General features: G+C 47.7%; 1 protein-coding gene across 1 annotated transcript in view; it reads left to right on the top strand.

Annotated features, from left to right (window-relative positions):
* Caln1 (calneuron 1) overlaps window positions 1-25,504 on the top strand; it is a 306,904-nt gene that overhangs the window by 111,073 nt on the left and 170,327 nt on the right. Inside the window, exon 3 of the mRNA XM_074075771.1 lies at window positions 23,620-23,763. Within this exon, the coding sequence (XP_073931872.1) occupies window positions 23,620-23,763 (144 nt within the window). The remainder of the gene's footprint in view (window positions 1-23,619; window positions 23,764-25,504) is intronic.

Below are 25,504 nucleotides of genomic sequence, written 5' to 3'. Positions count from 1 at the left end.
TGGATATAGGATTTGCAGAGTGAAATGTGTCACGGTAATTATGTAAAGCATCGGACTTTTACAAATGTTAGCCCATGACACACCAAAACTTCAGTATTTTATTGTCCCCAAATACCTGGACTTTTTCTTGGGACATGCATTTTCTTGGGAATAGCATTTTTGCTATTCATTTCTTTTTATTTTCTGACACAGTGTCTTTCTGTGTAGCTCAGGCAGTTCTGTGGTCCTCCTGCTTCAGCCTCCTGAGTGCTGGGATTACAGGCATGCACACCATGCTTGGCTCTCTTCCTCTTCTTAGGACACCAGAGCTATTGGCTTCAGTACACACTCTCGTGTGACTGCATTTATTCCAGATGACCTAATGACAACCATATTGAGTCCACTTTGGTGTGTAACTGAGGCCCTTGTGGTCACCTCAGAGCAGCAGGGACAGAGGATTCTTGGACATTTCCGTCCCACGAGCTCAGGGGGATTTGCAGACAAGAGCAGCTTGTGGCATCCATGCTAGCTCATTGGTGGCCTCAGTCCAGACCTCACGTGAGCTTACTTCCTACTTCTATAATCCAGGACTCCATGCATTGGAATATTTGAGGGTTTTTCATTGACTTGTTTGGATAATCTAATAATCAATGTAACCCCTCTGAACCAATCATCATAAATCCATTGTGAGTTAAGACGCAAATTTGTGGGCAAAGCTATTTTTTTTTTTTTTTTATTTTGAGACAGGGTCTCACTATGTAGCTCAGGCTGGCCTCAAACTCACAATTCTCCTGCCCTAGCTTTCCACATGCTGGGATTATAGGTGTGCACCACCATGTACAGTTCTACAGCCGATGATGTTTTTGTTTGTTTTGTGGTGCTGGGGAAGGCACCCAGGTCCTTCAGGCTAGGCGAGCGCTCCGCCTCTGAGCTGCACCATCGGGACCTGTAGCTATGTTCGGTCAGAGCATTTCACACAGTGCTGGACAGGTGTCAGCAACCTTGCAGTATGCCTGTAAATTTTTCCCACTGTCCTACGTAAAAGAAGCTGTTTTTCTGACCCATAGCCGTGATTTATTTTCTCTTTGTAGGAGTCAAACCTATTTCTGCTTTTCTAACCCCGCCTCCTGCAATCCAACTTTCACACTTTGCTGCGTAAAGGGTGCTTCCTCACCCCTTCCCTGGGCACCTCTCCGTGAGACCCCATCCTAAAGCCCACACACCGCTGCCTCATTCACAGAGATGTTACCTGTGGCTGACACCCGCGTCACTGTGCCAGGATGTTGACTGTTGATGGCTCAGGTTGCCTTGGAGACCTGAAAGTCGTATCTCGGAGAGCCACAGGCATTTGGGTCAGCCAGGACCACACAGTGCACCAGGCAGAGTGCTTAAAACATCCTGGAAATGACAGCAGCTGCAGAAATTGCTGATTTGTGACCCGTGATGACAGGCAGAGAGCCAACACACTGTAGAGACCTCTCTGCACTTTCTAGAAACCTACTACAGGAGGGACAGAGATTGGCCACCAGTGCTACCCCAGAGAGACCTCGGGGCAAAGAGAGGCAGATGTCTCCTGTGGGAGCTTGGGGGGGATATTTCCTGGTGTGGGAACCCTCACTTAGGTGTGGTGCCCCCACAATAGTGACCATGATTGGAAATACAACAATGAAACCCATTTTTACAATTAACACGTGCTAATAAAAAAAGAGGAAAAAAGGTAGCATGGGTAGGATCACACTGCAGTCTAGGGTGTTTGAGAGAGATCCTGAAAGACACCTCTTGGAACGGAATTTGGATCTATCAGGAAGAACTGTTAGTCTTAGGATCTCCATTTGAGACTGATTTATAAGGAAAGTGACTTAATTCTGCTTGCCTAGGGACTCTGAGGTGAACACTGAGTTTTTAATCCTGCTCTGGTGGGCATCTTGATTTCTATTCAGCTATGAAGTGACATAGCTCCAGGCACTGAAAAAAACCAGCTGTGTACTTGGGTTTATTTGTCCAATGTCCAGGGAGAGTATGGGAACAAGCAATGCCTTAATTGGAGCTGTTTGTTCTTTGTATACCTTTCCACCAGTGGGCAACCTCAGATAACCTTTCCCAGCTTGGAAAACCCGAGTTAGCTTATATACAGCCCAGGAGACCTGTCATAGCCTAGGGAAAGCTTCTTGTCTTATCAAGCTAAGAAAAATTAGCAAAAACCCTGCTCCTGTCTGGGTCCCTCCCTCTCTTTCTGCTAGTTGAAGCTGGGCACCAGGTTTTCCTCACTCTCCTGTTTTTTGAGATCAGTGCGCACTTGCCTTGCTGGGCAATGCCTTAAATTTATGCCTCTAGGACCGTAAACATGGATTTCCCAGTGTTGTCCATACATCCGGGTTCCTGGATGGCTGAGCCTGTGGTGCCTGTGAGAGCTCTTCCTGGCTGGTAGAAGGTCAGAGTCATGTCAGACCCTGCCACTGAACACTGGAGGTGATGGGGGCAGTAAGGGACTGCAGGACACTTGGAAAGTCGTCTTCCATTTCTTGCATCTTGGACTGTCCAAGGTCCAGTTTTGGGAAGACCGTGGCTGAATGAGGCTCCCGTAGGAAACCAGACATCTTGAGAAATGGAGACATGCGGGTGACTCTGTTGAGGCCATGTTATCTTGGCAGAAGCAAGGCATCCTCTTTCTCTTCTCAGAGCAGTGGGCTCCCATGGGGGAGACAGACTCATGGACCCCCCGGCTCTGACAGCACCAGGCTGCGTGTCTTCTGGACAGGGGCATGGACCCAGGGGGCCCGGATGGCTTGGCAAACTCACACGGAACGAACGCTCCCTGAACTGTGTGTGAGAACGGGGTGCGGGGTTGGGATGGCATTGGACAGCGGCCTGTGGACGCGACCACCACTGGTGACAGAGCCCAGGCTGTGAGGTGTGGGACTGTGAAGAGTTGAACTGTGTTCCCTCGCAAATGTATGTTAGTATCCTAGAGCCCCAGTACTTCTGAATGTGGCCTCATTTGGAGACAGGCTCTTTATAAAGTAATCCAGTTAAGATGAGGTCATTAGGGTGGACCTTAATCCAGTCTGACTGGTGACCTTAGGAAAAGGGGAAGAGACACACACACATACACACAGTAAGAACACCTTATAGAGATAAAGTTGGGACTCTTTTACAAGCTAAGCAACGCCACAGATGGCCTGAAAACCACCAAAAACTAGTCATGCGTCAGACTCACGACCCTCAGAAGGCCCAACCCTGTCCACACCTAGATCTTAGATAGCCAGCCCTGAGAACCGTGGGGCGGTGGATTTCTGTTGTTCAAGCCGCCCCATCTATGGTGCTTTGTTATGGCAGCAAATGACACAGGGCCTTATGGGCAGGGATGAAGATGTCAGCCAGGGAGGTGCTAAGGATCAAGGGCAGCGTGGACTGAGTGTGACAGCATGGCCTGCTTGGTGGAGAGGGCCTGATGTTTCTGTCACTGAGAATGCCAGCCTCATAATGCAGGCCCATAACACTGTCACTGTCATCATCACTGTCCTTATTGTCATTTGCCATCATCATCACTATTACCATTTTATCACCACCACCATCCCCACCACCATCACCACCACCATCACCACCACCATCACCACCATCACCACCACCACCACCACCACCTTACTATCATCCTTGTCATCACCACCATCACCACCATCACCATCACTATCGTCACCATCACTATCATCACTGCCATCACCACCATCACTATTACCACCATCACCACTACCACCATCATTGTAACTATCGTCACCACCATCATCGTCACTATCGTCACCACCATCATCACCATCACTGTTATCTTTGCCATTACTGCCATCGCCATTGTCATCATCACCATGGCCACAGCTTATAGTTCTGAGTGTCTGCTGTCTACCTAACGCAAACTTCACGTGTCTTATGTCACTGAGTCCGCCAACCTACCAGGACGGTGTTAGTAGCATTCCCATTTTACAAATGAAACAACTGAGGCACAAAGAAATGCCTTGCCCAGGAGAGACAGGAAGAAAGATTGAATCCAGCCATTCTTTGGTCCACTCGTGCTCTTTGTTCCTTCAAGGTCAAGCTCATCCTCTCGAGGTCTTTGCATTGGGTGTTTCTCTGCTTAGGGTGCCTCCCTGCTGGATTTCTGGATTTCCAGTTCCTTTTCCTATTCAGACCTCAGTGCTGATTATGCTCTAGGGAGAACCTCTCACCCTCCCAGTCATTTCAACATGTTGCTTGCTTTTATTTTATGTATCATATCATATCATATCATATCATATCATATCATATCATATCATATATCATATATTATTTTTTGCTTTTTTTGAGATAGGATCTTGCTATGTAGCCCAGGCTTGATCCTCCTGCCTTTGCCTCCAAAGTGCTGGAATTACAGGCGTGCACCACCACACCTGGCTATTTATTTGTTTCCCAGTGCACTTGCTATTCTCTGAAACTTTCTTCTTATTACTTGTAAGCAGCCTGTCTTAACGCCCTAGCACGTAAGCTCTGTGAGATCAGGGACCTTTTCTGCTTTCTGTAATCCTCTCCCAGAAACTGGGTCAATTCTGAATGTATAAAAATTGTTTTGTAACTCAGTTTCCTTCACTTACTTATGAAAATAATTTAGGCTCTCTAACCTAATTGGAGCTCGGGCTCAAGCTACTGCCTGTCTTGCAACCCCACAGCAGTGACTGAAGCTGGAGGAAGCTTTAGCCCTGGCACTTCCCCACTCTTGCCCCAGGTCTGTAAGTGGAGGGGACAGATGGGAAGATTAACTTTCCCTTTGGGTTATTGTCCCTCTTCCCAGGAGGTGGAGAGGCTGGAGCCAGTGACTTTGGCTTTGGGTCCCAATTCACGCTGAGTCTGTGGAGCTACCACGACTGCACCTGCCATGGTGCCCACTGGAAGCCAGGATCCTGTACCCTCCTTTCCAGGGAAGCAGAAAGGAATGTCCGCCTCCTCCTAGCTGGGAGAGCCATGGGCACAGTGACCAGGCACAGCCCCGGCATACTCTCTCCTTACCCCAGGCCGGGCATGGAGAGAAAAAAGACGTTCTCGGTTGTCCCTTTGGGCAGCAGGCTCCGACTGGATGCTGTCTTGGACATACCATGTGGATCTATGAGGTCAGCCCTCTGTTCATATAGGGGTGACTCAGTCACTCACCGTCAGGGGAAACGGGTGACAGGTCCTTGAAGGGTGATTTCACAGATGGACTCACGGTGAAGTTTTAACAGAGCAGATTTATTTAGACAAATCTGGGTTTTATTGAAGCAGACGTAATTATAAGGGAGAGACTACCCGGCTGAAACTGAGGGCAGCAGCGTGACCAAGCAGCCCCACGCTGGGCACCCCAGGACACAGGCACCTTTATAAATCGGGTTTAATATTAAGCTAAGCAGTGCATAATATGGAGTTTTAAGAACTTGGGAATGGGGGGGTGGCTTCCCAATAAGATATCCTCAGAGCCAAGATGGTGATTGGAGGAGGTGCATGCATGAAATAAAAATATAATGAGATGCAAATGAGCCCCTGGCTGACCTCTAGACGTGGGAAATTCCGTGTTGGGGTCGTGGCTGAGACCTTGGCCACTGTACCAAGAAGTAGCCTCAACCATGGTCAACCATTGCAGCAGAACAATGGTGGAGCAGGATGTGTGGCAAGTGCACCTGGGGCCAGTGCCACCCCTGTCCCCTGGCTCCTTGTGTTATTGTTATTCCCTGGCTGCCCAGCTGCTCCATGTCACTGACCATCTACCTAGCACCATCTCTGGTCATTCCTCCATCCCGCCAGGGCAGGTGGTTGGCATTTGGACAGGGCCAGTTAGTCCCAGACTAACCATCCACCCACCAGGGCTGAGGTGGAATCCCCAAGAACACGGTTCTCAAGTCTACTCTCCCTTGACAAATGGGAGGGGAAAACGCACTAAGACTTCCTCCAACACCCAGAGGTGTGTGCCGATGACATCGCCTCTGATCACACTTCGCTCCCTTACCAAATTCCTCCCTATCTCCCGATCACTCATTAATTCAACAAGCATGTAGAGGGCTGCTGCTCATACCAAGCCAGAAGCGGAGCATGGTGGTGCACCCTTGTAATCCCAGCACTCAGGAAGCTGAGACAGGAGGATCATGAGTTCAAGGCCAGCCTGGGCCACATGGCCAGACCCTATCTCAAAAAAGAAAAATATTAAATAGAACTGACATTTGATGCAGCAGTTCCTCTGTGGCAAAGGAGGAGGAGGAGAGGAGAAGTAGGAAGAGGAAGGGGAAGAGGAACAAGAGGTAGAAGGAAAGAGAGAGGGAGAGGGAGAGAGAGGAGGAAGACAGGGAGGGAAGAAAGAGGGGGAGGAAGGAAAATGAAGGATCAATACCAGGCCAGAGCTCATGGCTACGGGGCAGGCTCACAATCCCTCTCTGGTGTTCTAGGCGCTTGCAGATACGGCCACCCTGTACACATCTCTGCCTTTCCTCACACGCGCTACACAGTGACACCAACTGCTAGCTCTGTAATGGGCAGGCCTTCTCTTTCACCCAGAACACTCTTCTTTGTCCCTTTCTTAAAATTATCCCTGTGTACCCAAGCTGACCTGGAACTTGTGGTCCTCCTGCCTCAGTCTCCCGAGTGGTGGGATTGCAGGTGTGCATCACCACACCTGCTTCTAGCTTGGCGTTGAGTAGCAGCCCTATAAATACTTGTAGAATTAATGAGTGACCAGGAGCCAGTGAGGAATTTGATGCTAAAACTGAGCACGATATATTTTGACATCTGAGGAACACCCCGTGTGTTGATGGTACCATGAGCCAGAACAGGGGTCAAAGAAGAGTTTTCAAGGTTGAAATATGGATGGTGTCACTGGAACCTTTGAAATGTGTCCAGGTAGAAAAAGCAGAATGACTAGATATTTGGTTTTGTGTTTCTTCCATGGAATATGTGAATAGTGCTGGTTCACTGCTTCTGAGGTTAAAAAAATATAATAACCCCAACTTGATTTTCCATTGAGAGAATGTCATTTCCGCCACAGTGACACAGCAGAGAGAAAGGGTAACGGGTGAGATTACCAGGGTGTGTGGACTGGGGGAGACAGCCCGCCAGCAGTTCCTTTCTGTGCTGTTGTTATCAGGCACATTGTAGCAAAACCAATTTTCATGTTGAAATGGCTTTTCTCCCTCTAAACAAATTGCTTTTTGTACTGTGGAATCGAGGGCAGGAATCCCCTTAGAAGATTAACTAACTCACTCTCTTACTTGGACAGCCCCAAGGAGGGCAGAGGCTGCCATTGCTTTGCAAGTCACAGCCCCCAGGACCAAAGAGTTTCCCAAGGAATCACGGACGAGAAGAAACAGACTTTCGCTCTGAGACCTCAGAGGCGCTCAGGAAAATGGTCTCAGAATCCAGCTGTTGGTTCATTCCTTGCTTTGGTTCTGTTTTCAAAAATAACATTTTATGCTTCTTATAAAAGTCAGATGACAGATGAATAGATGATAGTCAGATGACTGATTGATTGATGATAGATAGATGACAGATGGATTGATTGGTGGATAGATGGTGGATGATAGATTGATTGATGATAGATACGTAGTTACAAATGGAATGATGGATGGGTGATGGAGACATTGATAAGCAAAGCACAGTATGACAACTACCTTGACTGCCCAGTCATCTCAAATACTCTGTGATAATCTGTCTTTCTGTCACGGTGTTGTGACTTCTTCCTGCCACACATGGTTTGTTCTTCAGTGGTTCAAGTGGTGGACGCCTGGTCCCTGAGGTGGCAGTTGTTGAGTTGGTGTAATCCACAAGAGGTGTGGCTTGGTGAATGATAACATCGTGGCAGTCACGATGTCACAAGGGCTCCAGCCTTGGAAGGGAGATGTGCAGGTTGCCATGAGGCTGGGTTAACACTCAAAGGAATGGTTGTTATCAAGTCTGGCACCTCCTCTGTGTCTCTCTTCTACACACACTGTTCCCTCTTCTGGGGGCGACCCTGCCATCGTGATGCCACCACCGTGACGCCCTCTACCAGAGCTTACATAGGCTGGAGCCCTGCTCCTGAGCCCCCAGAACTGTGAATTAAACAAACCTCATCTCTTTAGTAGGTGCCCAGTCTCAAGTATATTGTTATAGCAACAAAAAACAAATACCACTTCCTGTCTCCCCCCTCCAGCATGTATTTTACTTTTAAAATCGTATTGGATGTATAGCTTTATATCCTAATTTCTTAAGAAAACAGATTTTATGCTGGGCATAGTGGTTCGCTGCTATAATTCCAGCTACTTGGGAGGTGGAGGTAGGAAGATCCTGGTCTGTGGGCAGTCCTGGGCAAACGCAAGAGACCCTGTGTGAAAAAGTAAAAAGCAAAAGGATTGGGAGCGTGGCTCAAGTGGTAGAGAGCTTGGCTAGAAATCAGAAGGCCCTGAGTTCAGTCCCTGGTACCAAGAACCAAAGGAAGGAAGGAAGGAAGGAGGGAAGGAAGGAAGGAAAGAAGGAAGGAAGGAAGGAAAGAAGGAAGGAAGGAAGGAAATGGAATATTTCTAGCATATGGACGTAATTAAGTTACCATCACATAGCCTTTTCTGTTTTGTGTTTACTACTTTATTTTAAATAATTTCAAATGCAGAGGAAAGTTATGAGAATGGTAAGAGAACTTTATGTCCCTCATTCGCTTCTGTGGCAGCTGACATTTAATCATATTTGCCGTCACTCTCTCCTCTCTCACGTGTGGCTGTATGACAGATACATAGATGTCAGACGGTTGATTGATCCGTGCAAGATAGAGAGATTGAGGGACGTATAGATAGATGATAGATGATACAGAATTTTCTTTCCTAAACCTTTGCAGGGCCCACAGGGGCACGACGTCCACTGCTCTAGTGCAGATTGTCCATAGAGACCCTCGGCTGTGTCACCACACCGTCAGAACCACAACCAGGAGGCTGTTGTCGTGCAATGACACCACCTCATCCACGCGTCCATCGGCTCTCCCATTGTCCCGCTCATGCTGCTCACAGCTCAGTGCACCAGTCCCAGCCCTAGTGACATCCCCTTAGCCCCAAGTCTGAAAAGAGTCCCAGGTCTGGTGCTGTTTTGTTTACGTTCACCGCCTGGGCATGGGGCCTTGTGTGTGTCGTGTCCCTCATTTTGTGTTTGTCTGGAATGTCCTCACGGTTAGGTTTAAGTGGCCCAGCCATGCTGGAAGTGTCTTGCAAGTGACGATGAGTAGTCTTTCTCGTGGCTTCCAGTAATGTGGCATATAGTGGTGACTTGTCCCTTTGCTGGTGACGTGAACTTTGACCGGGTGTCAAGTGACTCTTTTGCCTCTGTACACTTGGTCTCAGCCTGAGTTCAAGCACTTCCCTCACCCCCGCGTGTACATAAGGAGTGTTTGTGGAGCAGCACCTGGCCAGTCTGTAAGCACGGTGACCCTCACCAAACTTTCATTCCTGCCTGGCGTAATTAGCATAGCAGTCATCGTGTGTGGCTGTGTGTCACCCATGTGGTGACTTTTACACTGTTCCGTCCACATTTATTGGTATTGTCCTGTAAGCAAGGGCCTTTCTGATCTCCCTCCCTCCCTCCCTCCCTCCCTTTCTCCCTCCCTCCCTCCTTTTCTCCCTCCCTCCTTGTTAACAGTGGCCCCTAGGGCTGCTCTGGATCCTTTTGGAACAATCTCACTCAAGTGACGGTCACACAACTTAACTTATTTTTCCACTGGATGATAAGTTATACACATTTTACATGTTGTTAAGCCCCCTCAGGGGATCATGGTGGTGAGGTTGCCTGGGAGAGACCCCTCTCACTGCCAGGCCCACCAAGACCCAGACAGAGATGACCAGGAGTGGAATTGGCACACCCAGCAGGAGCGGGTCCAGGGGCTTCTCACCTGACTTTGCTCTGTCCCCACCAGCTTCTTAGTGGCCGTGCAGGTGCTAGAGAGACACTGTCTGTGCAGGCTGCATATGTAATTACTGTGGGTAGCGTTTATAGCAAAATGATCAGCAAACTATGCATCAATCTAATACACATGGAATACTATACAGCAGTTAACAAGCTAGTATACATACATAACTAGGTATATATGTAATTATATGTAACTAGTATATATACAGCTATATATAACACTAGTATTTATATATGTTTGTGTGTATAAACTCTAATTAATATATATGGTATATATACATATTTATATTTAAATATATAAAGCAAAGGTATTATTTATCTATACGTAACAAGTAGATATATGTAAAAATTCATAAATAAATATATATTTATATAACCTTTTTATAAAATGTTGACAGCAACCTATATTTCAATCAATCTGACATGCATATTCTGCAGTAATTAACAAATGAACTCTAGTTAGTATACACATATATTTATACAACTATATATTTATACATAAATTTATTTATATTTATAAATGTTTTTATACTTATATTTACATATGTATTGTATGTTAGCATGCATGTTTGTATATATATTTTTATATATGAAGACATACACACACACGTATGCATGTATTTAATTAGAATAAAGATTAAAAGTCAAGGCAAGAATGAACACTGAAATCATGGTGGTGGAGCTGGAGGAGTGGCTCAAATGGTAGAGCGCTGCCTAGCAAGTGTGAAGCCCTGAGTTTATATCTCAGTACTGTCACAAAAAAAAAAAAAAGAAGAATTCACGATGGTTCTGTTGGGATGGGAGGAGAGGGAAGTGATCCTGTAAAGCCCTCACACTCTGGTGCATAAATGATCCTTCTACAGCAGATCATTAAAGAACGACCCAAAGAAATGTGGTATAATTGTATATTTGACAAACTGGGCTAGGTAAATATGTTTATTATACAGTTCTCTTTTCTAGATTCTGATGTTTGAAATATTTTTTGACAACACATGTGTGATGAGAAGGTGAGGATGGGACTGATATGCACCGAATCCAGGGCGATGCTTCTCTGGGCAGAGAGAGGAAGGCGACCAGGGAGACAGCCTCACTTGTGTTTTTGTCATCTCCTTTCTTTTCCCTTTTCAAAATTAAATCAAAATGGCAGTGTTAAGATTTGTTATAGTTAGCTGAGGGCTTACAGGGGTTCGGTATATCAGTATATCTAGGCTTTTCCGTATGTACCAAAAAAGAGAGAGGAGAGAAAGAATAAGTCAGGCTCAGATCCTACAGACGGGAGGGGAAAGAATTTACAGATCCCAGGTTTGCAGGCCTGGGAGGCATAGCCTGAGCCAGGCTCAGGGCCAAGGTCTCTGGGTAAGTGCCAAGCGACAGTGGCAGGACTGAGTGCCAGGAGAAGTGAGAGAGGGAGGGACGGAGAGCAGGTGCAGGGAGGTCATTGTCCCATGATGTCTCAGCTATGCAGGGTGTCTGCAGGTGGGGTGTCTAGAAACACTTTTGGGACCATCCTTTGGAGAAAGGGACAGAGCGAGAATATTCTCCAGCTCTGTCCTTTTGTATTTTCTGTGTCTAAGTGATTGGACTTGAATCTTCAAGAAATCAATTGCCCCATGATGCTTCTTGGAGGAATGTGCCCACTGGTCCAGCACCAGCAGGGGCCAGGCTGCCTACACAGCTGGGGGTCAGAGACCTCCTGCAATGGCCCCAAACCTTGGGTGTCCATGACCCTAAAGCAGTCTTACTTCAGTCCCCTTGCCGGTGACTGCTTCAGCACTGCATGGCCAGAGACTGGAAGATGGATAAGGTGGAGAAAATCCCAGGACACCAACACAGAGAGAGACCTTCTTCTTCTGTCTTCCTTCTTCCTTCCTCCTCCTCCTCCTCCTCCTCTTCCTCCTCTTCCTCTTCTTCTCCTTCTCCTTCTTCTTTTCTCCTCCCCCTCCTCCCCCCTCCCTGCTTTTCTCTGTGGAGCTGGGGAGGGAACCCAGGCCCTCACCTTGCTAGACCAACACTTTCATTGCTCACAGGTACCCATTTGCCTTCAGTTCTTATTTAGCAACGCCTTCTTTCACTGCCTAGTTACGATTGCTTTAATTTCTTCTCACTCTCAGTTTCTCCAAAGTGACTTTTGGGTGGGGTGCAGTGGACACTGGCAGCCTGCAGCACCCCTGACTTTCCTACACATGAGAGCCGCTGTGTGCTGCAAACCCTCTGTTCTCCAGTGGCCTTGCAACGTTACCTGGATCACGCTGCTCACCTGCGTGTCCGAAAAATGCACGGGGACCTGGGAGCCTTGGCTTCCTCCTTGGCGTCCAGGCAGGATGCTCTTGGGGAGCTCAGGGGTGGGGTGCACGTGTGTGCGTGTGTGCATGCAGCTCTTGTGATTCCTTGCGGGTTAAGTGTCTGGGCCGAATTCCTAAAGCAATTATTACTCTCTTTTAATATTGGCAGGCGGGATGAGGTCAGCCTGCGTTGACTGACCGCAGATTTATTTATGAAGCCTGTGCTGGCGTGAGTCTTTGAAAACCGGCTTTTCAAAGGTGCACACTTATTTCGCTGGAGAACCAGTGTATTAAGACAAAATGAGAGAGTTGGTCATTTTCTGCAGAAAAATTGGTTCAGTTTGATAATGGGGTATTTATGCAGCTGGCGGTGGAGGACAACTGGCTCCATATCCAGGTCCTTTATCAATTATCACAGAGGCAAGATGGAGTCACAAATAACCTAGCAGGGCGGAGATGGGGTGGCGTGCAGGACCATGCTGATCCAGGGGTGTGAGTGTGAGCCAGGTCTACTCTGCCTCTTCTTTCCTATTGTATTCACACTTATTAACGGTGCAAAATGCGTGCTTCTATCCACGTATAAAACATACTGCGATCCTATTCTCCCTCCAGTACTCTTTTTCATCCTCCCCTTCCCTCAACAACCCCCCTTTTAAATAACTTTCTTGCAAACCTCTTTGGCTGTCCTAGGATTTGACCCCAGGGCCTCGTGCTTGCTGGGCAGGTGCTGTACCATCTGAGCCACGTCTCCAGCAGCAAATTTTGAAGAATGGATTTCATGTGACTTTTCGTATGCAATATACCTCAGCTGCATTCTTCCCACCTCTGTACCCCTTCTTTTCCCCTCCTCTGGACCCCCTAAATAGCTCCCCCCTTTTATTTTTATGTTCTTACTTTTTACATTCAGAGTCGCATATGAGAAAAAACAGGTGACATTTTTCTTTCTCAGTCTGGTTTATTTCTTTTATATGATGATCTTTCCATTTTCCTGCAAATGACATAACTTCGTTCTTTCCGTCTGCACCTTCATTTTCTACACTCGATCCTCAAGTCATCTTAAATTTCACCTGGTTGCCTTTTTTATAGGCAGGCAACCCCCAGGGTTATTCTGTTCCTGAGAAAAGTTAGAAATGAGATCTGGACTGGGTTCTTGTGTGCCCTTGCACGTGAGGGAAGGTGGACCCCAGTTAAAACGGAAAAATCACACAGCACGAGGGAATTCTTTTTTTTTGGACTAGAACTGATTCCTACAACTTCTAGCATTTGTCATTTTTTCCCTGAGTCTCCATGCTATGAATTATTGGGCTGATGAATTTATTATGAGCAGATTTTTGGTTGGTTTGTTTCATGGGCAGCTAGGAGTCTTCTGGGCTCTGTCTTAGACACTCAGGATGTCTTGATCTAAGGTGCTGCTAGTTTGATGAGTGAGTGACACTCAATTCAGTATGTGTGACCATCACTGTCCCCTTATTTTTACTTGCATTTGTCTGTAACACTGGTAGGTGCTCATGGCAGAATGATGCTGCCTGCCTCTGTCCCCTCCCTCATTGTGGCTGAGTTGTCACAGATGAAGTGGAGAGGAGGTGGCTTGGGGCTGGAGGAACACACAGCCGGGAGGTTTTACACTGGCAAGGACCATGTCTGTTCCTCAGCAGGTGCTGTATTTTAACATTTGGGGAGCTTTCCAAAGACCTTTCTCTGTGCCTTGAGACTGACCTCCCTCTGGGGACACGGAAGGGTGGGTGTTTGCAGACAGTTGTGCTGAGGTGGGTGGCAGGTGAAGGAGGGGAACAGCGTGTTCCCCAGGGAGCCATGCTGCAGGACAGCTTTGCTCTGGGGGAGAACTGGGGGGCCCAGGACCAGCTGGAGAGCCCAAGGTGGGAAAGAGAACGCCATTTGCCCGAGAGTCACGGTGACACTGAGTGTGTGTCCCTGAGAGAGTCATGACATGGGTGAGCCCATGCTTCTTGAAAGCGTAGGAGCTGAACCTTTCCTGGGTAGGGACTTTATCTTCACAGACTGGAATGTTCATTAATAAACAAAAGAAGAAAATAAAGATATAGAATAAAATATTGGAGTGTGTCACACCATATTTCAAAGTGTTCATTTTGGCACTGGAGTTTGAACTCAGGGCCCTGCGTTTGCTGGGCAGGTGCTCCACCACTTGAGCCCCTCCCCCAGCCCTATTGTATGGTCTTATGTTTTCCTTTGGGTCCAGCCTCAGACTGGAGTCCTTCTGTGGCCTCCTGTATAGCTGGGATTATAAGCATGTACTACCACACCTGGCTTGTTGGTTGGGGGGGGGTCCCACTAACATTTTGGCCCCAAATCATGATCCTCCCAAATCTCTGCCTTCCTCCTGAGTAGCTGGGATTACAGGCTATTCTTTTCTCTCTCAGTGCTGGAGATCAAACTCAGAGCCTCACACATGCCAGACAAGTGCTCTAACCCTGAGCTACTTCCCCAGCCCTCAAAAACATTTCACTCAGGAACTTTTGTGATCATGGTTCATGACACTGAGGACAGCATAGGGGAGAGGGTTTTATAGTCGAGGAGAGGGTGGGGTCCACCAGTGAGCAATTCCCCAGAGGAGACATCAGTTCCGGGGAGGATTCTGGCTCCGTCCATGTATGAGGACTCTTTCTGAAGGCGATGAAACCATCTTCTGGGGCAGTGGGAGAGATGAAGATGCCCAGAAGTTCTGGAAGGTGGGGGTTCTCTGTAAAGCGACTTGGAAAATTCTTGCTAAAAGTGGGCTGTGCTGGCCTGGCAAGGATGGGGCTTAGCCCAGAATAGGGCTAAGTTCAGTGCAGGAGAGTCTTTGCCAGTGTAAAGAGGAAAGGTGTTTAGGAATTTAGACTCATTCCCCAAAAGAAGCACAGGACCTTGGTAAAAGAGACTAATCTGTTGGTGGCACGGTGGCTCACACCTGTAATCCCAGCTACTTGGGAGGCTGAAGTTGGGAGAATCAAGGATCAAGGCCAGCCCAGGCAAATAGTTCTGGAGACCCTATCTCCAAAATAACCAGAGCAAAATGGACTGCAGGTGTGGCTCAAACAGTGAAGCCCCAAGTTCAAATCCCAATCCTCCCCCTGCAAAAAAAAAAAAAATAAGGGTAGCTGAATACCTCATGGCTGTCAGGAGTTTTGCTGGGTGGTCCCTCTCACCTCTCTGGGTTCTGTTTGTCTCTGGTTTGTTTTTGGGTTTTGGACTTTGTTCTGGCCTGCACATCCATGCTAAATCCACAAATTGGCTTTCTTTTATCAGATGCTGTTTTTCTCTGATCTTAAAAATTAGTCATTATTCAAAAATTCCGCACTAGGAGTTTGGTTGAAATTGATTTTGCTAGAGCCGCCTTTTGGAATCCAATTAGCCAGCAATGGTGGAGTCTTTAAGACTCAGTCAACAAACAGCAGATTGAAATGAAAGTGAAAATGAATAATACAGAACTATCTAGAAAACACAATCCCAACACAGTTACGAATGCTGGCGTGTTCAACAGTTAGAGATAAAATGCCCTAAAGTGTTGGCAGGGTTGTGACTGATGGTGATGACAGATGACTCTGCTTTATATACTCGAGAACGTAGTGTGTCCTGGGCACAGCTGGCTCGGGTCTTTCAAGAGGGGGACATGCTGGGATCCTCCAGAGGTTCAGCTGTCCCTGTCTCCACAGTGTGACCCAGAACCACTGCTGACAGCAACTGCTGTGTCCACCCCCACCATCTGTCCACAGGGCCTGGCCCTGAGAGTTTTGTGTTGTGCTGTTTTGCATAAAGACCCTCCGGCCCCTCCCACCTCATGAATATTCAAGTCTAATCTACCAATTTCCTTTCAGCCCTGCCAGGGGCATCCAGCCCATGTCTGGCCAGGACAGCCAATTTCTGTTCTAATTTGATTTGTTCATTTGCTGTTGGGGGATTTTCCATTAGGCTTAACCTAGCTGGCATGATAAAGTCAATTCAGCTTCATCTGTTGGGATGTGAAATTTGGGAACAGAGTCACTTTTATTTTTTTTTTTGGTGGGAGGGTAGTTTGACACAGTCTCTCTGTATAAGCTCAGGCTGACCTGCAACTCACAGTCCTCCTGCCTCAGCTCAAGTGCTGGGATTACAGCTGTGCACCACCACGCCAGGTGACTGTTCTAGTCTTAACCATGTACTCATGCCATAGCTTTCCACTGTCTTGTGCCACCCTAGCTTAAGAAAGAAACGATTAATTTCATGTACTCAGATACTTGCTTGTCTTTGTTGGTATAATTTTATCACCTGTAAATTTCTGAAACATTCTTCTTTTCCTTCCTTCCTTCCTTCCTCCCTCCCTCCCTCCCTCCTTCCTTCCATTTTGTAGCACTGGGATTTGAACTCAGAGCCTTGCACACACCTCAGCCTATTTTGTTTTAGCTGCTTTTCAAATAGTGTCTCACATTTCAGCCTGGACAGTGACCTTCCTCCCTGTGCTGCCTATGTAACTCACGATAACAATCCTGTGCCAGCACACCAGATTTATTGGTTGAAATGGGTCTCACAAAAATTATCCCCCTGGCCTGACCTTGAACCATCACTCTTCCAATCTCCTCCCTCCCAAGTAGCTGGGATTACAGACATGAGCCATGGTGCCCGCCAGCAGAGGCTGTTTGTAAGTGCCTGGGATTTAACTGGTTAGTGCTATGGTTCTGATCTCAGGTAGAGACAGTCACTATTGCCAGCCTGTCCCTCTGCAGGGCTCCTCCTAACAGGTACCCAGAGCCCCCAGATCAGTCCCCTTCCCCCCCCCCACTCTCTGAATGGCCTCCTTGACATTGACTCCAATCCTCAGCCTCCTCCTAGGCTCTCTGAAAGCTCGCCTCCTTCTCCTCTCCTCTCCTGGTGTTTCCTTTCTCTCCTCCAGCTCCCTGGGGCTGAATCTTACATTCTTTTAAGCCTCCTAAAATCCATTGTGAGAACAAGATTCCATCTAAACAAACAGAAGCAAATGCAGGCTCTGTGTCCTCCTGGCCGGGGGCCTGTCCCATGGCTCTGTGGAGTCAGCCTTCATGTAGAATCCGAGCCTGAGGTAGAAACACAACAAATGAGCATTTATTGAGACGATCCTAGGGACGAGGATCCCAGAATCCTTTAGAAAATGTGCCAGGGACCTCAGCTAGGTCAGACAAGAGAGTTGTGCAAAGCTGAGCTGTCTCCCTCCCCACCCATGTGGCCTGTCCCAGGTGGGCCCCCTCGAAGGGCAGGAGGATCCCAGCTCTGTTTATGTCCTCAGCCCCCTCCCTGGCTCACGTCCCTTCTCCAGGCCCTGGCCGCTTGCTGTCTGAGCCCTGGCCTCTGTGTTCTCTAACTACGGAGATCAGTTGGCTGTATTTTGGGCTGGCTAATAATGAAGTTGGAACTCATTTGTGCTTACTCCCAGCATTTTGTGAGCAATTGTCACCATTTTACTTCCCCATTCCCCATTTTTGTCATATTTTCAGGGTCACCTATCTCCGAATTCTAGCCAACTCCTCCCTGGAAGGGTCCACCTGGGTGTCACTTGGATGTCTATACTCAGTGTGGCCCCAACCTCGCTCCTTCCCTCCCTGAAAGCCTTCATTTCCCTCCCAACTCTCTGCTGGTCTAGTCACTGCTTGCCCATCACGTGAATAAAATCTCCAGCACTTTCTTCAAATTCTCCCCCTTCCAAACTCAGACACCTGAGCCGCTAGAACCCTCCACCTTCCTCCAGGACCCCCTGTCCCGTGAGGACTCAGCCATAAACTTCAAACATGACCGTCCCTGCTGTCATTACTCAAGACTCAGCCACCTGGATATCAGAGGCCCTGGTTTAAAAGTTCGATTTAAAAATCACTGTGACCTGCGTCAAGGGTCACAGACTTCAACTGTAAAAGGCCAGAGTATAAATATTTTGGTCTCTGTGGGCCAAGGTCCTTGTCACAGTTATTCATTCTACCTGTGTAACACCCATCCGTAGACAGCCAACAACAACCAAGCACACAGCGTGCAAATGACCCAGCAAGGGTGTTATTTATAAAAACAAGGTGGCGGGCCAGAGTTGAGCACAGGCCGTCCTTTGCCAATGCCTGGCTTGCAGGGTAGAGGCCAGGGACTCCAAAGACCCTTCACAATTTTGTCTCACTCCTCCCTCACTGACCTGTGTTTCTCCTTTCTCTACCCACTGTGTAGACAATATCGTAGGCACATTCTCTTTAACTACTTGGCCTTAAAATTTTTTTGTTTTGTTTTTGGAGGTACTGGGGTTTGAACTCAGGACCTCACACTTGCTGGGCAAAGGCTCTACTTCTTGAGCCACATCCCCCCAGCCCAACATTGAAAAGAAAAGATTCAAGTGTGACCTCCAGCAACCTTTCTGCAGTGTCTCTCCGTCAAACGGACGTCTGTGGGATTCTTGAATTTTTGCTCCTGTCACTCTTGCTTTTGAACTTCAGTCACCTCTCTGCCTCTCTCTCTAGAGTAGTAGATTTTCAAGCTGGGAGTTTCTTTTGCTAACTATCAGGGCACAGCCTCTGACATGTAACAAGCAAACAGCAACTGTTTGTTGAATGAATGCTTGTGTTAATCATGTCCAAATATTCATGTTTTACCTTTCTTAGAGAAGGTGGACACTCTTCCAAATTTCTTTAATTGTTTAATCAGTCCCTCCCTATTATTTCCTCTGAATAAAGACCTCCAGGTTTGTACCTCATGCTTTCCTGGGCATTTGAGCTGGTTTTTAATAATTTCTTGGCTAAGTCTAACTCAGTGAGTGTATCTCTCCCCAGTGTTGAGATTTCTCAATGATAGGCACCAGCAAAGTTCATCTTTTTTGTTAACAGACTCATCACTTAATTACCAATTAAAACCCACAGCATTGGGCTGGAGGTGTGGCTCCAGTGGTACAGCACCTGCCTGGCAAGTGCGAGGCCCTGAGTTCAAACCTTAGTATTACAAAAAAAAAAAAAATTCTTCCTAGAAATATACTTCTGTGGAGAATAAGTGGATTTTGTAGCTAACAGGCATCGAGCTTGCAAAAATCATTTTTCTTCATTGCTGACTTCTTTGTTGTTTGGCAGTACTGGGGTGTTGAACTCAGGGCCTGTCCCTTGCTCAGGCAAATGCTCGGCCACTTAAGCCATACACCCAGCCCTTTGTCAGGTACAGAGTCACATGCTGGCTTCACACCCTGATCTTTCTTCCTCTGCCTCCTGAGTAGCTGGGATTGCAGGTGTGAGCCACCACACCCAGCCTCTTTGGATTCTGGACAGTTCCCTAGGCAGAGACTGGATTCCCTCTCTCAGCAGCTGCATCTTACTGTGTCTCCTCTCAGTCACTACACAATGACAATCACACAGGCTCCCATCACCGTTGCACATGCCCCTTCTTTGGCCCACAAAGGCATCTTGGAGGTGACAGAATTGCCACACTTGGACCTAATGTACTTAAAACTCACGTCATCCTAAGGACACACTTCTGTGAAGAGTATGTGGATTTTGCACCTAACAGGGGATCCAGATAGGACAAATTGTTCTTCATTACTGACTCAGACTTATAAATTAGTGCCATAAATTTCAGCTGATTCTTCCAGCCCCCAAATGTTCGCCAACTGTTACTGACTCTGTCTAGTGTCTGAACTTCATCTGATGCCTGAGAAAGGAGTTGCGTGTTGCAGTGACTGAGAAGGGACACGGAGTGACAGACCACCAGTGTGATGGGCTCACGTGGCTCTGAAGCAAAGGACTTCAGGCTGAAAAGCACACATTCTCACCAGCCTGTTTCTGGAGACTGGATCTATGGTCCCCTGTCCAAGGATGGAAAAGTGACCTAAGCCCACTTGGGTTGCCAGCTGTCCTCCCCCAGCCCAGGGCAGAGGGGTCTGGTTGTATGGGAGTAGTTTTACCCCCTGTTCTGCCATTAAACATAAAGCCAGCCACACATCATGTCTCTCTGCCAGACTGCCGGACCCATTTCCTTCCTATAAGCCTCCGGTTTGTCTGGGATTTCCTTTACTCTAAGAAATGACATCTGCAGACTCTCCATTGTGGATTTCTAGTTTGGGGGCCTTGCTTCTGCCCCTTCTCTGCTATTTTGAAAGAAAATGAAGCTAGTAAGTACTTATGCAGACAGACAGACAGACAGACAGACAGACACACACACACACACACACACACACACCGACATGCTTTACCTAGAAGCCAGGTGCAGATACTCCATGCCAACACAGGACAGCTTTGACCTACTGACCTGTGGTCCTCTATCAAGTTCCTCTGGGGACATCCAGGGTAAGGACACAGGCCAAAGTTCATGGTGAGGTCTGGGGTGTACAGGGAGACCACAGGCACACAACCAGGCTCTGCCACCAAGAGGGATCCGCCCTGTCTGCTGATGAGGGATCAGGATAGAATCGGAAGGGATGGACATGGATGATGTCTTGGGAAGTCGTGATCCAGGGAAGGAGGGGACAAAGGCTCACCATGCAACTGACCACTCACGACTCAGTGACCCTGGCCCTATCTGACATTTTCTCCTATTTCAAGGTTTGTCCCAGCCCCAAGTTAAAACCCTCCTACAGAGTCGAGAAGATGATCAAACCTAACCCAATTTTTCAGGTGGGAAAATTGAGGCTTGGGGGATGTCTGGCCTTGGTTGCTGGACAGAGCAGGACGCAGCATCCTTGTGGTCCTTCAGGACACCCTGCTGCTGTGTCCTCCTGTCTCCAGCCTCTGGGGGTCCCAGATTGTGTGAGGCCATGGTGCCCCTGAGTGTTATTTGCTGTGACCTTCAGCTGAGCAGTGGCTTTAAGCTTTTTCAAGGACACCTGGGACCAGGTCGGAGAAACATATGGCAGCATTCAGGACTCCTGGCATGTTTTGTTGATGAGAAAAGGCCAAAAACACAGACAAAATTTTTTTGGTTTGGACTGGAGTAAAATTCGCTTTCATTCTAACAGTGGAAGGACAGAGAAGGGGGCCGAGCAGCTTTACAAGGTACGCAGAGTGCACACTTCCCGTTCCAGGAAAGGCTTCTGACGAAGTCTGCAGGTGCACAGAGGGACGGCTGGTAGGACCGGGGGTCTTTGTAGCCAGTGTAGCTTATTTCACACTTGGGAGAACTGGAGCCTGTGGTCTGGCTGTGGCCCTAATTAGCTATTCCACCTGGCGAGGAGCCTGGGTCACCAGTCCAGGGCTGGTCTTCTCCCTGTTGGAGCCCACACTTCTTCCCAGAAAGCATTCAGGAGGCTGGACTCATGCTGACAATTGGTAATAAATGTGTACTGCTTTGTGTCCAGATCAATTCAGACTCTTCCTTAGCACCTTCCTTCAGCATGTGGGTGGGAAATAAGCCAAGGTGAGGGAACTCGTCAAGAACATGCAGCTGGAGGAGGAGCCACAGTTTCTATGCACTTACCGTTTTTCTAGATGTCACATGTCACGTGACCGGAATGCTCTGTAGAAAGGAAGGGAAGTTGGGTATGCTGAGAAAAGACATCTCTGTGAAATACATGGCCTTGAAGGATGGACATGACTTTGGCAAGCAAAGAGGAAGGGATAGCACAGTCATCTGAAAAGTAGCTTTCAAATATATTAAGTCCACCCAGGCACCTGTGGCTCCGCCTGTAATCCCAGCTACTCAGGAGGCAGAGATCAGGAGGATCGTGGTTCGAGACCAGCCCGGGAAAATAGTTCTTCAGACCCTATGTCAAAAAAAACCCATCACAAAAACAGGCTTAGTGGAGTAGTGCAAGTGGTGGACCACCTAACAAGCATGAGTCCCTGAGTTCAAACCCTAGTACCACAAAAAAAAAAGATACTGAGTCCTAATGTCTTGAATTTGTAAATATTACCTTGGAAAGATGTCTTTGAGAATGTGATTGAATAAATGATCTTGAGAAGGAGAGATTATCCTTGATGATGACCTTGGCAGTCCCCAAATACAAACTCGAGTGTTCATACAAGAGGGAGGCCGAGGGAGACTGCAGACAGAAGAGGGATGGCAGAGCTGGAGTGATGCCGCCACAAGCCAAGGAATGTGACCTCTGCCAGGAGCTGGAAGAGGCCAAGACTGCATCTCTCCCTACAGCCTCTAGGAGGAGCACCACCTTGATTTTGATCTAGAGCGATGCTGATTTTGGACTTCTGATCCAAACTGTGACGGAATAGATTTCTGTTGCTGTAAGCCACTAGGTCGTTTGTTACAGTGGCCACAGGACATGGATACAAACAGCCTGTCCTTTGCTGGGAGCATCCTCAGATAGTTAAAGAGTTAGTAAGTAAATGGATTAAGGCCAAGTGTCTAACATGAGTTTGAACACCAAACTTCTGTGTGTATTTTACTGACCTGGCTGGGGTTTGGCACTGAGGAGAGAACAGGAATGCCTAGTGGATCACTGTCATTTCTTGGTGGCACTTAATGTCCTTCTCTCATAGTAAGCCGTCCGTGCCTGTGGAGTGGCATGGTAGATTTTGGACAACTGTCATACCTAGGCTTGTGCTGGGTTTATTGGGGTGCTCAGATAGGGCGTGACCTCAAATTCCCCAAGATGCGTCTTGCAGCAGGCAGGAAATGCCCAGCCCCTGTCGGGGACTCTGGAGGAGGGACGGAGGCTGTGGGAAGAGGCTGGCAGATCACCTGCCGTGTGCATTGGGTCTCACTGACAGCACAGTCCGGTTCTCTGCCAGACCCAGAGAAAGTGATTAAAGATGTCTTTGGAGCGTCATGACACTTATTGATCAGAGGCTGATGTGTCAGCGTAAAACACTGTGAATTAGAGGAATGAGACAAAACCAGCGGGATTCGTAACTCCCATCCTCTATGAAGTGGAAGAGTGTTCTGAGCGGTGCCTGCAGCAGCAGGAACCTAAAATCTGCCTGCAAAGGGGAATCTCATTCTCCCCTCCCGGGGGCTGGCGAGACCGTTTTCTCCTCACGGATGGAACCCACTTCTCATCTGGCTCAGAACTGTCTCTTGACTGACACATTTTCTGCTGGGATCGTAGGCTATTGCACCTGTTATATGTTCTTTTTAGGATGGGCCTCTGTTTTCCCTCCCTCTCCCTTCCCTCCTGCCCCTCCCTTCTCTCACTTTTTTTTTTCTTTCCTTCCTCTTTTTCTTTTGCTTTTGTTTTTTGGGGGCACTGGGGTTTGAACTCAGGGCCTCACGCTTGCCAGGCAGGTGCTCTTCCACTTGAGCTACTCTGCCAGCTCTTTTTTATATTTGGTATTTTTTTGAGAGAGGGTTTAACAAACTGTTTGCCAGGCTGGCTTTGAACCACAAACCTCCTGATCTCTGCCTCCTGAGTAGCCGGGATTACAGGCGTGAGCCACTGGCACCTGGCCCTCTTGTTTTTCTTTCGGCCTTTCTTCGATCCAATCGAATCATTTTAAACACTCACTGCCTGAGAAGCGGTTACCTGTGGTCACTCGCCAACCGTGCCAATGCAGTGAGCTTCCTCTGCCTTTCTTTCTAGAAATCCGAGAGGCCTTCCGTGTCCTGGACCGAGATGGGAACGGCTTCATCTCCAAGCAGGAGCTGGGCATGGCCATGCGCTCCCTGGGGTACATGCCGAGCGAGGTGGAGCTCGCCATCATCATGCAGAGGCTGGACATGGACGGTAAGGCAGACCCGCCCCTCAACTTTGCATCCAGGGACCTGGGTTCGAGTGTCGCTTTACACCAGAGGAGTGGTGATCTGAGCTTGATCAGGGCTTTTCAGTCACATTTCACAGAGCTCCCATGGTGGTTTTAGGACTGTGATAACCTTGTGGGGTGGAGGCCTGGCTGGTGGGACAATTAGACAGCTCTTTCCTCTCCCTCCCTTCGTCTTTTTTTTTTTTGGCAGTACTGGGTTTTGAACTCAGTCTTTGTGCTTGCTCTACCAGTTGAGCCACGACCCAGTCTTTTTTTTTTTCCATTTTGTTTTTGAGATAGAGTCTTGCTAACTTTGCCCGAGCTGCCTGCAAACTTGCAATCCTCCTGCATCTGCTTCCCAAGCAGCTGGGATTACAGGAATACACCAGCATGCTCAGCTGCGTTAGGTCATCCCAAACCAGCTGTGAACCTCCTGATGTTGCATCCTGTTTTGGTTAAAGGTCCAGAAGGGGCCCTTTTGTCAGCACGACACTTTTTTCCTCTGGAAGACAGTTCAATTCCAGACATGGTGTCCAGAGAGGTGAGGTTTTGGGACTCAGATAAAACATGATGTATAGACTGGGTGGCAGGAGCCAGAGGCGAGGGACAGGACCAAGGTCGTGGTGGGGAGTTGTGTGTGTGGCTTGCAGAATAGCTGCAAGGGCCTGGCTCTCCCGTGAGCCCTTGAGAGAATGCTAATGAGTCCTGCCATATGGTGGACGAAGGCCACGCCAGCCCCAGAGCGCAGCTGTGGACATCTGTTTTCTGGTTTGGGATGGAGCTGCTTTATCGGGGACCCCACTGTGTGATCCGTCCCTGGGTGTCCTCGCAACCGTGACTAACTGTGACTTACCAGGTCTGTGCCGGCCTGATGTGACCTTGCTTTGTATTTTAGAGACAGATCTGAAGAACTGAGGTAAAGCACGCATTTCAGAGAAAAATGTTTCCTATGTAAGAAAAATCCTCGCCAATTCCTCTGTTTAGGAACTAGGAAAGTTGTGTGCTTTGATTCTCTTACCCAAATAAGTGGACTGCATGAAATGGCTAGCTAGCATTTTTAATTAAAATCAGGTGGCCTGTGATGAGAGAGTTAGTTTGCTAAGATTTAAGGGCTTCCAGAAAAGTCCATTCTTACTCTTTGTATAAGCAGCAGTCACACCTTTTCCTTGGGGACAGGGATCAGAGCCCCGGGGACATCTGAAGCCACAGGTAACACCCAGCAGCATCTGTGACCATGTGTAGGAATGTGTGTGAGTGTGTGTGAGAGTGTGTGTGTCTCCTGTATATATATGCATCTCTGCGATAAAGTTTAATTCATAAATTAGATGTTATATCATTTATAATATTACATATTACATTATATATTGTATAGAATTGGTTCATTGATTTTGGGAGAGTTTAATTTTTTGAGCTCCTTGTATATTCTGGTTATCAGTCCTTTGTCTGATGTGTAGCTGGCAAATATTTTCTCCCACTCTGTGGGTGGTCTCTTCAGTTTAGAGACCATTTCTTTTGATGAACAGAAGCTTTTTATTTTATGCAGTCCCATTTGTTCATCCTTTCTTTTAGTTGCTGAGCTGCTGGGGTTCTATTGAGGAAGTCCTTGCCTATACATATTGCTTCCAGAGTGTTTCCTGCTCTTTTCTGTACTAACTTCAGAGTTTCAGGTCTGATATTTAGGTCCTTGATCCATTTTGAGTTGGTACTAGTACGGGTGACAAACAT

This window comes from Castor canadensis, chromosome 6 (assembly GCF_047511655.1).
Source record: "Castor canadensis chromosome 6, mCasCan1.hap1v2, whole genome shotgun sequence".
In the NCBI taxonomy this organism is placed as follows: Eukaryota; Metazoa; Chordata; class Mammalia; order Rodentia; family Castoridae; genus Castor; species Castor canadensis.
Note: the sequence above shows the minus strand (reverse complement) of the source record. Positions and strands in the feature narration are given on the sequence as shown.